This window comes from Meles meles, chromosome 16 (assembly GCF_922984935.1).
Source record: "Meles meles chromosome 16, mMelMel3.1 paternal haplotype, whole genome shotgun sequence".
NCBI lineage: Eukaryota > Metazoa > Chordata > Mammalia > Carnivora > Mustelidae > Meles > Meles meles.
Window position 1 is genome coordinate 66635948 of NC_060081.1, and position 12995 is coordinate 66648942.

The 12995-nt window shown below is 54.5% G+C and overlaps 1 protein-coding gene across 2 annotated transcripts in view; it reads left to right on the forward strand.

The window, feature by feature from the left end:
* The window catches only part of MYBL2 (MYB proto-oncogene like 2), a 31343-nt gene extending 23673 nt beyond the window's left edge, over window positions 1–7670 (forward strand). The window contains exons 10-14 of one of the 2 annotated variants that reach the window (XM_045981858.1): window positions 2166–2265; window positions 3626–3739; window positions 5116–5220; window positions 6396–6545; window positions 7143–7670. In XM_045981858.1, coding sequence (XP_045837814.1) covers window positions 2166–2265; window positions 3626–3739; window positions 5116–5220; window positions 6396–6545; window positions 7143–7271 — 598 coding nt within the window. In that variant the 3' untranslated portion in view covers window positions 7272–7670. The remainder of the gene's footprint in view (window positions 1–2165; window positions 2266–3625; window positions 3740–5115; window positions 5221–6395; window positions 6546–7142) is intronic. The other variant, XM_045981859.1, reaches the window with a different exon arrangement.
* Window positions 7671–12995: the final 5325 nt, after the last annotated feature.

A 12995-nucleotide genomic window follows, 5' to 3' on the forward strand; every position in this document is an offset into this window, starting at 1 on the left:
GTCTGTGCCATCCAATGCCTGGGCTGTCTGTCTACCTTTTTCACCAATCGGAGCTGAATGTAGAAGTCTTGAGGGAGAATAGCTGTGACTCCAAACCGTGGGCTCTGTTTCTTAGGCATTTATGTTGTGGAGAAATCTGATACCTAACCCGCTGTTACTCCTTTGTAGCAAATCTTTTCTTTCTCTCTGGATCCTTATGGTTTTGTTTGTTGGTTGGTTTGTTTTTTAGTTAATTCCTGAAATTTGCTAAACTAGATAGAGGTGTGCTGTTTCTTTATTAACTCCCACCACCCTGATTTTCAAGATTAGGATGCAAACTTTGAGCTAAGAAAATACACCTTTTTTTTTTTTTTTTTTTTAATTTTTTCTGTGGTGGTCTGCCCTTTACCTTCTACCTTTAGGTCCTCCCTACACAGTCTTGCCCGTTGCTCTGTTGCTGTCCATCTTCATCTTCCTGTTCATTGTCCTAAGCCACTCGAACTCTGCAAGAACGCTGTGGGACTGTCTTCTGATTCTCCAGTTTGCTCCTGCACTTTCCCACCTGCTGAGCCCTCCAGCTTACAGAGTTGCAGGGTTTTTGTTTTTGTTTGTTTTTTTTGTTTTTAGATTTTATTTATTTATTTGACGGAGAGACAGAGATCACAGGTAGGCAGTGAGGCAGGCAGAGAGAGAGGAAGGGAAGCAGATCCCCTGCTGAGCAGAGAGCCCAATGGACCAATGATCCCAGGACCCGGGGATCACGACCTGAGCCAAAGGCAGATGCTTTAACCCACTGAGCCACCCAGGCACCCCGAGTTGCAGTTTTTTCATCTCAAGCAGTCTTTTGTCTTTCCTTCTCAAGTTGGCCTCCCTTGGTGTTCTAACACACATGTATTCTTAGTTCTTGCAGATACTGTGAATTAGAGAGGTTCTAGGGTTTTCTCATGTTTGTTGCAAAAGCTCCATGTCCCACAGAGATGTTTGGTCCTGAGACTCTGATTCCTATCCCTTTGAGCTACAGTTTGAACCCTGAGATGTTTACATTTGACCAGTACTTATCTGTCATTCTTCATCTTTACTGGGGGCGGGGGCCTCTCTGTGTCCTGTGTGGGAGATAACAAGAATTTGGGAAGAGATTGAGTGGATTCCTGTCTAATCTCAATCCCGAGAAAGGAAATGAAGAATGGTTTGCACTTGTTCCAGCCTTTTATCTCCCGTGGAATGCCAGCCTTTTATCTCGTGGAATGTTGGCAGGCCAGGGGAGGAGGCCGGATCGGGGGTCCGAGTAGCTGTGTCCACCTTGGCCTCTGCTCCCAAGTTCCTGACTACCTGGGTGTTTTTCACATCCTCCGACAGCCCCAGTAAGGCCTGGGAGTCAGCTGTGATGGTACTTAGAGGTGATGGAGGTCATGCCGGCCTTGTGTAGGTGGAGAGCTGGTTTGCCCACAGCCAGCTTGCAGTGTGTGTGTGTGAGGGGCCCCTTCTGGGCCTTCCCCAGCAGGCTTCCCCATCACAGTCAGACATAAATTGCTGTTTGGACTAGTGCAGATAGAAGCTTTTTATTATCTCTGCTTGTGGACCAGACCCTTCCCAGGTTTCTGTCTGCTCAAGCTTTCCCTCCCCAATTTGTGTCCCCACTGTGGTCATTATGAGGGGACTCGGGTATGCTAGGCACATGTGTTGGCCTCACCATCTCGCATCACGTGTCTTCCCTTAATGCTTCTGCCACACGCTCGCCCTGTGGCACGTGCTGTCTGGAGAGAACTTGGGGAAGGGACTTGGTCTTCCTGGAGGCTCGCCTTGCTCCCCTAATGTTCTCTTGCTGGGCCTGCAGTGTGGCTGTGGGCCTGCCTTGTTTATGAAGACCCAACATCGGTCAGCTAATGACTTGTGAGCAATATTCTCAAACATTCTGCCACCTGGCTGGGGCTCCAGGGCCCTCTTAGTCTATGTCCTATTCTTTCCCTTTTCTGAGGCTGGCCCCTCCTTTAAGCGCCCGATGGCGACCCTCAGGTGTATAAAGGTGGGTAGAGAAGTGCCAGGGGAAGAGACCATATGCCTGGGGCTTCCTCCTTGCTACAGAGGCCAGAGGTCAGGTGGAGGGACGGTGGGAGTCCTGGGCAACCTGTGGCAGAGTGGCTGATGTCTGTCCCCTAGCCCACCGCTCTGCCTCCTCTGCCTGACAGGTTTGTAACCCCAGATCAGAAGTACTCCATGGACAACACTCCCCACACGCCAACCCCGTTCAAGAATGCCTTGGAGAAGTATGGACCACTAAAGCCCCTGGTATGTGGTGCAGCTGGGTGGGTGTGCATGGTGGGCTCCCGCAGACCCACGGAGCCATGCCGTGCATAGCTCACACCGCCCTTCCCCTCTGAGACCTCACAGGACTCTCCCGACAGCCCTGAGGAGTTGCAGACATGCTATTTTATAAGTGGGGGATCCGAGGCCGAGGCGCCAATTCAGCAGACCTTTCCTGAGCACCTGCGACTTGCTGGGTGGGCACTGGCTGGTGCTGAGACGCAGTGGCATCCTGCTGAAGCTCCGTGTGCTGGGTTGGGGGGGGCGACATGGCGCGCTGGTGCCCCGAGAGCTCAGTGCTTCCGGTGCGCTGTCCGTGCCGGGCGGCGGATGGGCAGCGGCTGTAATGGAGAAGGACTGGCTTGGAGGCAGTGGCTGAAGGCTCCGCACACTGAAGCCTTTGACCAGCGGCTGGTGCTTTCTCTCACACACGGGAAATCCTCCTTGTGGGGGGCCTGAGGGGCCAGTGAGGAGGCAGCTTCCAACAGTGGGCAGACTGCCCTTCTCCCCACTCCTCCCAGTGGGATGGTCATGCTCTCCCCGGTGGCTTTCTGAAACAGTGGCAGGAGTTCTAGAAATGAGTTGAAAGTGAGAAAAAGGTTGTCAAGAAGCATTTGGCCTGTAAACCGGGTCTGTGGTGTGTCTCCCCCTGCCATTGCCGCCACAGTGTGGGGTTCTCTTGGCTGTGGTCTCGCTGGCCCTGGGACGGAGCTGATGAGCTGAGCCCAGTGAAGCACTACTTAGGGCTGCTCTCTTTACTCTTTAGTTCAGGTGGGGATACGGGTCCCAGACACCGAGACACTGGTGTGCTTTCCGGGCAGTTGTGAGAGGGCACATCTGGCCTTGGCAACTGAAATTAAAGCCTGTAGGGGCTTTTCGAGTGACTTTGCTGGGTTGCTGTCCACTACCCCTGAGGCCAGAGAGGTCTCCTGGAACCCCACAGGCCCAAGAGCAGGAAATGGAACCAAGAGTCCCAATTAGTGTGGAATCAGGGGGATGGGGATTAGTGCTTGTACGTATGTGGGTTCTGACTCCACAGTCTGTGACCTTGGGCCAGGTGCTTGCTGTCTCTGAGCCTCCCATTTCTCCCCTGTGGAAGATGACAGCTGTTGCACGGGGTTGTGTGAGGGTTGCTGTGGTGATGTGGGGGATACTCCTGGCTCATGACAGCCCTCAGTGAGTTGAGGTCAGTGTCTGCTTGTCTGTCCTGCAAGGCGGGACTGAGTGTGAGGTCTGCATCCTGGCCCCAGGCCTCCTTCCTGCACTGCCTAGGACAGCCGGGGTGTGGTGGGCTCCTAGAGCCTGGCTGTGGAGCCTCACCTGGGCTGCCCCATCCCACCCTCAGCCCCAGACCCCGCACCTGGAGGAGGACTTGAAAGAGGTGCTGCGCTCAGAGGCCGGCATCGAGCTCATCATTGAGGACGAGGCGAGGCCTGAGAAGCAGAAGAGGAAGGCCGGGGTGAGTAGCCAGTGGGGCTGGAGATCCCCTTCCTGCCAGGCGGGGCAGACTTGGCCAGGGGAGGCAGAGCCATGGGGAGCGGGGAGAGAGTGCAGAGGGGGTGGAGCTGCAGCCCATGCCCTTTGTTCCCCAGAGTGGGCGTCAGCAAAACCCACTGAAGCGGGCTCCTGGAGCTAAGTGGGCTCTTGGTGCTTGGGACCCTCCCTTTACCTCCTCTGAGCTAGGCCCTTAAGCAGCATTGTGTTTGGACCCTTCTAAAGTAGGCTCTGGGCTGGGTGCAGTGGATAAGATGGTGACACAGACCCAGACGTGGTCACTCCCTCCTGGAGTTTAGGGGGCAGAGGCAGATACTAGGCAAACACAGCAGTGACCCTCCGACGCACATGGCAGTAAGGGAGTAAGTAGAAAGGGGCCCAAAGAGAGGATTTAAAGGGACATCCTCAAACGACTTCAGCCACGCATCTGGGCTGTGTGAGCCAGGTGGGGGACAGTTGCTTCAGGTGAGGTAGAGAGCTGGCGGGGACACAGATCAGGAACACCTGGGTGCAGAGGGCAGGGCTGGGGTTGTCCCAAGCCAGCCCAGAAGCCACACCCCTGCTACATCACGTGTGTGGTTTCCTAAAAGTAGATGGATTCCATGTCCCACTTTTTTGCAGATGCTTTCTTCTGGGGAGAGGTGGGAAGATGGGAGTGTGCCAGACAGGTGTGTGGGGAAGGTGGGCAGTCAGTCTGGGAGGGGCCCATGGAGCAGGGGCCCCTGGGTATGTGGGTTCAGAGAACTTGACCCAGGGTCCTCCCTGGCCTCTCCATGTCAGATGGTGGTTCTGAGCCGTGGTGGTACCAATACAGGTATACTGCTGGGTTAGGGGGTGAGTGAGTTAGTCCCAGAGCTGCCCTCTGGCCTGCTGCTGAGAGGCGCAGGTGTGGGGCTGGGTGTTCCTGTAACAGGCCTATGTCCCTTGGTTTTATGTGTCTGTGTTTCTCATCTGCAGGTGAGTATTTGAGGTGTAACTTGGATGACTCTCTCTTGGGCCTGTTTAGGGGTGTGTTTGGCATGGTAGGGGTCTGGGAGCTGTGCATGGTCCATTCAGGGATGACGGATGGGTCTCTGGGTGGAGGTGTTTGTGTCTTGGCTCCCTGTGGTTGCCTAGGGCAGGACGGTCTGCCCTGGGCGCTGAGTCTGTGATGGTGCCAGGGTCTCCTGGTCTATCTGCACCCCCCACCCCAATCCTTGACAACTGGGGACCTGGTTTGAAGGCCCCACTGCATCAGGGTGTGGCTCTGTTACCAGGGTGTTGGGGCAAGTGTCCCCAAAGTGCTGCTGGTGACTCAGGGGAGTCCAAATGTTTGCGTGTCTCCCTCCTTCCTACCCCTAGCTACGGCGGAGCCCCATCAAGAAAGTCCGCAAGTCCCTGGCTCTTGACATCGTGGATGAGGACGTGAAGCTGGTGATGTCCACGCTGCCTAAGGTGCTGTCCTTGGTAAGGGGTCAGAGAGAAGCTGCCCCTTCACCTGCTCCCCCTGCCCAGAACTGCAGAAGGCTCCTCTGCCACAGGGAGAAGGGAGTCTTCCTGGAGGCCCTCTGCCTTTTAGAACCCTTTAGCTGTGAGGGGACCCTGGCAGTGGACTGGCCTGCCGCTTCTTGGCCTGGGCTCTGGGTGTCAGGCTCAGCCATGAGGGGCCGATGGAGAAAGTGGGGCTGAACACCCATGCCTGATTTCAGTCGGGGCAGCTCTGCACATGTCTTTCACAGAAGGGTTTATTGCGTTGCCAGAGTTGCATTGCTAGAACATGTTTGAAAACAATGAATCTGGGTCCCCAGCACCTTCTCTCATACTCTACTCATTTGGGCGATGTGGAGAGGGTTGGTGACGTGCCTCAGTGAAGCACAGGCAGGTGGTTGGGGCACATCAGCCCTGGGAAGGGTGCTGTCCGGTTCCAGGCTGAGCTCGGGAAGGGTGCTGTTGTCAACACAGAGCCTGTGCTCAGAAAGCATGCCACACTGTGGATCTCGCGCAGCTGGTGGGGGGTGCGTCAGCCAGTGGGAGGCAGCAAGAGGAGTGGGGGGCAGGGGGGAGAGACAAAGGATTGCCTGATGAGATCCTGCAGATCTGGGGACTTAGGACTGCTGCAGAGAAGCACTGGGCAGGGAGCGTCCGTCCCGTCCCCCCCCCCCCCCGAGGCTGGGGACTTAGTACTGTGCAGCCAGACCTGCAACAGGCATTGTCTTGGGCACATAAAATATTTGCCAAACAGTAAAGCTGTGTGGTTAAGTAGTTTAGAACATGGGATTTGGGGTGGGGTGAGCCTGGTGGAGTTCCGACACTGGCCCTTGCTCTCTGGGATCTCTTAGTTGTCCCAAGCCTCAGGCTCTTGCCTATCAGAGCACCGAGCCCCGCAGACTATTAGGAGAATAAAGGTCGAGCAGAGCTGGGAGGCTGGCCGGGCTGGGGGTACTTGGTGCAGCTCTGCGCATGCCGGTTGATGCTGGCATCTGTGGCTGCTCGTGGAGATTTCTGGTCCCAGGAGAAGCTGGACCACCCCCACCCCTGCCTGAGGCTGGGGGCGCTGAGCCAGCTCCATGGAAAAAGGACTGGCATTATTGGGCATCTGTTATGTGCCAGTCTGGGTGAGTTTGCCTCCGTTTTCATTTCAGCCGACAAATGTCCTGTCAAGCTCTTCCAGCTTCACGGTGCCAGGCATCAAAGAGGATACCAGCCTCCTCAACGAGGGCTTCCTGCAGGGGAAGCCCGAGAAGCCGGTGGCAGCCCCGAAACCCCGAAGCCACTTTCCAACACCTGCCCCTGTGAGTGCCGGCCACCAGCGTGGTGGTACCTGTGGGACTTGGCACGGGCTGTTGCCTCTGCCTGAATGCCCTTCTCAGGCTCTGTTCGCCTGATTAGCAGACGCTTCAGATCTCTTTCTGGATGCCACTCCCTCGAGGAGGGAGCCTGTGTGCTGGAGAGCCCCCCATTAGCCCCTCTTGTATGGCGTGGTCTCACTGTAATTAATCACTGTCTCTGTATTTAGTTGCTTAGCCTGTGTCTGTCTTCAGGGGCAGGGGCTGCCCTGGCTGCTCGCACCTTACTGCCCGTCGGTCTGAATTTCTTGCTGCTTCTTCCCACCAGCCTGCTTGGCTGTCATATTTCCCCGTGAGGAGGCTGGTGCCACATGGGCACGGCCATGTCCCCGGTCCAGCCTCCTTGCTCTCCATCTGAGGAAGCCCAGAAACAGGAGCAACTTCTCCAGGGCTGCTGGGAAGGTGGAGGGAGCACAAGAAGGCTTGTGGCTTCAGAAGGGAGGAGGGTCATAGGAACGTTCCCCTCTCTTCCTGGCCATGCTCACTCGTTTGCTGGGGGAGTGCTGCCCTTGCCTGGATGGTAACTTTCTTGCCTCCTCCCAGATGACCAGCGCCTGGAAGACGGTGGCCTGCGGGGGGACCAGGGACCAGCTCTTCATGCAAGAGAAAGCCCGGCAGCTCCTGGGCCGCTTGAAGCCCAGCCACACGTCTCGGACCCTCATCTTGTCCTAAGGCGCTTGGTGGTTACAAGCTCATTCTTATGTTTACAGGGGGTTGGGGGGACCGAGGTTGGTCTGTGAGTCTGAGCATCACACTCAGATGACCACCTGCAGGGAGCCTTCTGCCACCAGCCCCTCCCAGACTGCTCAGGTGGAGGCAGAGCGGGGCCCCCCGCTGTCCTGTCTCTGAGTCCAGTGATGGCTGCGGGCGGTTCCTGGTGCTAACAGAACAAAGTCCCACCCCTGGGCCTGACTAGTCCTCTCCCCAGTGCCACAGGGAGTCCCATTAGCTCCTCTCAAGCCCTGGTCAGGTCTGGCCTCATCTCAGACCCCTGCTTAGTACAGGGGAGTGGTCAGCGTGCTCCTTCCCTCAACCCGTTAGTACATTTTCTTGAAAAAAATAAAATTTCCTTTTTCCATATGCTGTTGTAGACTCCACTTTTCTCCTGTCCCCTGCTTGTGGTTTCTTGATCAGGGGTTGACTCTCTGGTCAACTGTCCTTGGGGCCTTAGGGATATGGAGACCTGGGCCTTCCTCCTCAGAGCACAGCCTTGTCTGTACAGTCCAGGTCTCGGTCTCTGGATGCCTTCCCCCAGCAGCCCAGGGTGCTGCAGGCAGTTTGATCTGCACCCAGTGGCTGTCTCTAAGCTCCGAGGATTCTTGGAGGGAAGCGTCATCAGGACCCGGTTTGGCCTTACCGCGGATGGCGGACCTGGCCTGCCATGAGCCCAGCCCCCAGGTGAGACCGGTAGACAAGGAGGGACCAGCAGCTGAGCAGAACTTCCTGGCCATAGTGGCCTCAGCTTGCCAAGGCCATGGCAGCAGTCAGAGCCTGCGCTGTGGTCCACCTGGATCATGGTGCAGTGGGCCGACTGGCACTTGGCTGGAAGCTGGGGACTGAAGCAGGATGGGTGCCAGGTTTGACAAGATCTGGACGAGGGAGTGAGAGGTTCAGCAGTAGAGTTCATGGGATTTGGCACGCAACCATGGGGGGGCTGAGGTCTCAGTTCATCACAGGATGGGTACCTGCCTGGGACCCATTTCTAGACTCTTGCTGCAGTGCCTCTGATTTCTAAAGGAGACTTGGGGACAGATCCTCTTGCTGGGGAGGTAGGACACCAGGGTTCAAGTCTGACTGACACACCCCTGCCCAGCTGAAGTTGCACACGGGGTCCTGTCAGTGTGGCAGAGCCCTCCCCAAGTGGCCCTTGACCCAGTCACACACAGCTGTGCCCCATTTGAGCCTGGTTGAGTGCTGGTTCCTGCTTCAGAGCCAAGGCCTGGGAATGAGACCAGGGATGAGGGCTCCACTCTGCTTCCTGTAGCTCTTGCGGCTGAGCCAGATGCTCTGGTCAGTTCCATGGCTAGGCCACAACTGCCACATGGTCATGTGTCTTTGCTGATTTCCTGGCCTGGACTTCTGTCTTCTGTCCCCCACCCCCAGCTCTCTCTTGAGGACATGCAGGGCCCAGGCTCTATCTCTGTTCTCTGCAGGGCTGTCAGCATTGGTGGGTGACTCCAGTGAGGGTGGGGACCCAGGGATCTTTATCCCGAGGGTTCACAGGCAACTCAGTCTATAGAACACCTATATTAAAGTCAGATGCAGCAAGCCTCTGGGACAACCTGCCCTCCTGTCCTTGCACCCTGGAGTTGATCAGAGGTTCCCAGGGGTGATTCCTAGGCAAGTGATAGGTGGTTGCACCTCAGTGAGCTCGCCTACAACCCGCCAGCAGCCAGTGCCTGCTCCTGGCTGCCTCTCCCACCGACGCCGAGGGCTTATCCTGAGGCTCTTGCGCTTATTAACTGCAAACCTGTTAACTTGCTACCTCCAGTGAACTTTGCACTGGAACTGTTCTCTGCTTTGTGCATTAAATGAACAGACGTCAAGGGTTCGCCTGTGCCAGGCGTGGTTCTGGTGCTGAGGATACAAGAATTAACCCCAAGATTCTCCCAAACAACCTTATTCTCACAGGGCTTAGATTCTATAGAGGACCAACAAGCTATAAGCCAGCACCCATGCACAACATGCCAGAAGTTAAGAGAGGCTTTGAAGAGAATGCAGAGGAGTAACGAGTGGCATGGGCGCCAGGCCGCCTGCTAAGAGGAAGGGGAGGGAGGCTTGAGTGAGAAGGCTGGCTGCAGCGCCTGGCCACCATGGGGACCAGGAGGGAGAGTCCACACGGGCAGGGGTACTGGTTGCCAGAACCGGTGCTGACAGCCCCTGTGGTTTGACTGGGAGTACGGGGGCACGGAGTGCCCCAGTGGGTTCGGCAGCCCGTGGCTGGCCTTGGGAACTTGGGTCATCTGGGATGATCCAGGGCCCAGTGTTTCCTAGGCCAGGGTGACAAGCAAGGTGGAGGTAGGTGCTCAGATGCCTAGCACCCCAGTTCAGGGAGGGAGTATGGGGGACGATAGTAGGAGGGAAGGATGGCAAAGCTGAGCGTTCTGAGAAGACCCAGACGGTGGTTTGGTATCTGCTGGCCAACACGGCTTGGAAGCAAAGGAGAGAGGGTCAGAGGCACAGAGTCTAGGGATGAGGACTCCAGTAATGGCCACGAAAGGACAGCTACTCCTGGAAGCCACGCCCATGGGGGGGTCACGTGACTTATTCTGGCCAATGGGAACCTCCTAATTGCCACGTGAGGGATTGTGGGAGAGCCTGTGGACAGAGGCTAGAACGGCTTGCTGTTTTAATGAGTCCGGTAGCATGAGCCCGGCCATCCTGAGCCATCCAGCCTGCCCTGATCTGGCCCAGTCCAGAAGAACTGCCCAGCTGAGCACGGACTCAGGAGCAATAAGAACTCGGTATTGTTTTAAGTCCCATTTCAGTGTGGGGTTTTTTTTTTTTTTTTTAATATTTTATTTATTTGACAGAGAGAAATCACAACTAGGCAGAGAGGCAGGCAGAGAGAGAGGAGGAAGCAGGCTCCATGCTGAGCAGAGAGCCCAATGCGGGGCTCGATCCCAGGACGCTGGGATCATGACCTGAGCCGAAGGCAGAGGCTTTAACCCACTGAGCCACCCAGGCGCCCCTGGGGGTTGTTTTTTGATGGAGACGCTGTCACAGGGAACCAGGGCGTGTGGATACTTGTATGGTCGGGACACTGGTGTGCAGCCCTCAGGGAGCGGGAGGCCACCGCGGAGGGTTCGAGCCTGGGCTGGACCCGCACGAGGCTAGGGGCGCAGGGCATGACCCTGAGCAGCGCTCTCCCTGGTCGTGAAGAATTCCGAATGGGACAGAGGTGTTCTCAGCTCCAGGTTGTTGCTGTAGGTCCGAGGCAGGCCAGGCCCCCCTGGGGAGGAGTGGGGCGGGTGGACGTCGTGGGAAGCGATGGGGACCTAGGTTTAGGTACAGGGCGTGTGATGTGATGTTTGAGATACTTAGTGATGTTTGGGATACTTAGTACATTTATTTGCATCTTATATCTCCCCCTTAATAAAGGGAATCGTCTCCTAAGATGCTTTGAATACCTTTTTGTCTCTGTTTAAAATGTAAAAGCCTCGCCTGAAATTCAAGTGATGCAGAAGTGGACGGATTAAAATGCAGACCGTCCGTCCACCCCCATTTTCCTCGGAGGTGACCACCACTCGGGGTCTAATAAAGTACTTCCCGGATCCTGCTGAATCGCATTGGGATCCTGTTACGATGCAGACTTTGGTCTGGGAGGCTCTCAGGTGTGTCTCCACGTGCTGCCTTTCTAACAAGTTTCCAGGTGATGCAGAGTTGGGGAGCTGCACTTGGAGAAGCAGGGATTAACGGGACTAATCGTTCCATTAATCAAAATCAATGAGATGTTTGGGGCCATTGCTGTCTGTTCTTCCTCAGGCTGTACAGCATCTCAGTTTCACTCGCTCCAAGAACTCAGCCCTGGCAGATGCAGGGCAGTCTGTGCCATGTGGTTTCTGTGGTGAGAGCCATCTGGGTCCCCTCCACCTGCCTGCGTTTCTCAGGCAGTGGGACATCCCCTTGGGAAGAGCCTGTCTGGTTGCAGTTACACCTGTGTTGTACTGGCTTATTGTATGACTCCTTGTTTGCCTGTAACTTCCGAGAGAGCAGGGATGATACCTGCCATGTGCATGGCCTTATCCCCAGCACTCACTGGTGCCTGGCACATAGTAGGTACTCAACAAATATTTCTTGAATGAATATGAAAACCAAGAGGGATCAGTGATGCTCTGGCCATTATTGAGCATTCATGAGCTAAGGATCTCTTGTTGGACTATTCAAGGTGGAGGTGTCCTCTTGTATCGATTTATTTATTTATTTATTTTGAGAGAGTGAGAGCAGGGGGGAGGGGTAGAGGGAGAGGCAGACTCCCTGTAGGGCTCCATCCCAGGACCCTGAGATCATGATCCCGAGCTGAAGGCAGATGCTTAACTCACTTAGCCACGCAGATGCCCTGATCAAGATGGAGATGTCTTCTTGCCAAGACCAAAGGAAGACCTGAATTTTTGCTGTGTGACTGTAGGGACTGACCAAAAAGCATCCATGATCCAAGAGTTCTATGTGCATCTTGACAGACCACCGCTCCTTTCAGCCCACCCACCCAGACACAGCCCCTTCAAGAGCCAGAGACCCTTCCCAGAGTCATGCTACTGCTTCCCAAATGCAGGCCTTCCTCCATCAATACTCATCTGTGCTGGGATGCCCAGAGATTAAAGTGATTCCAAAGGCCCAATTCCCGTCTCAGCTTATAACTGATACCCATGTTGACAGCAGCATTAATCACAACAGTCAAGAGGTGGAAGCAACCCTAGTGTCCGTTTACAGAAGACTGATAATCCCAGATCCCTTCTACATGCCAGACTCAGTTTTGTTCTTTTTTTTTTAATTGTGGTTAAATACATAACAAAGTTTATCACCTTAACCTTTTTAAAAATTTTTAAATTTTTTTATTAACATATAATGTATTATTAGCCCCAGGGGTACAGGTCTGTGAATCGCCAGGTTTACACACTTCACAGCACTCACCATAGCACATACCTTCCCCAATGTCCATAACCCAACCACCTTCTCCCTCCCCCCTCCCCCCAGCAGCCCTCAGTTTGTTTTGTGAGATTAAGAGTCTCTTATGGTTTGTCTCCCTCCCAATCCCATCTTGTTTCATTTTTTCCTTCCCTACCTGCCAAATCCCCCATGTTGCCTCTCAAATTCCTCATATCAGGGCTGTCTTAACCTTTTCTAAGTGTACAGTTCAGCCGTGTTAACTCTATGCACATTGTCATGCAACAGATCTCTAGAATTTTCTCAGCTTCCAAAATCGAAATTGTACTCATTAAACAACTCATTTCCCCTCCCCCAGTCTCTGGCGACTGCCTTCTGTTTCTATGAATTGGACTACTCTAAATATCTCATATGACGTGTAATCATGCAGTATTGTCATTTTGTGACAGCTGATTTGACTTAGCATAATATCCTCAAGGTTCATCCCTCTTAGAGGTTGAGTCGGAATTTCCTATCTTTTTAGGGCTGAATAATATTCCACTGCACATAGAGACCACGGTTTAGTTACACATTCTTCTTTCTGGGGACGGATCCTAGTGTTGCTTCCACCTCTTGTCCTGTGAATAATGCTGTTGCCAACATGGCTATGCACGTAGCTCGAGATCCTGCGTTCAGTCCTTTTGGCTGTATACTCAGAAGTGGGATTGGTGGGTCACACAGTAATGCTAGATTTTTTTGACTTTCATAATATTGTGTGTGTGTGTGTGTGTGTGTGTTTGTGTGTGATGTTAG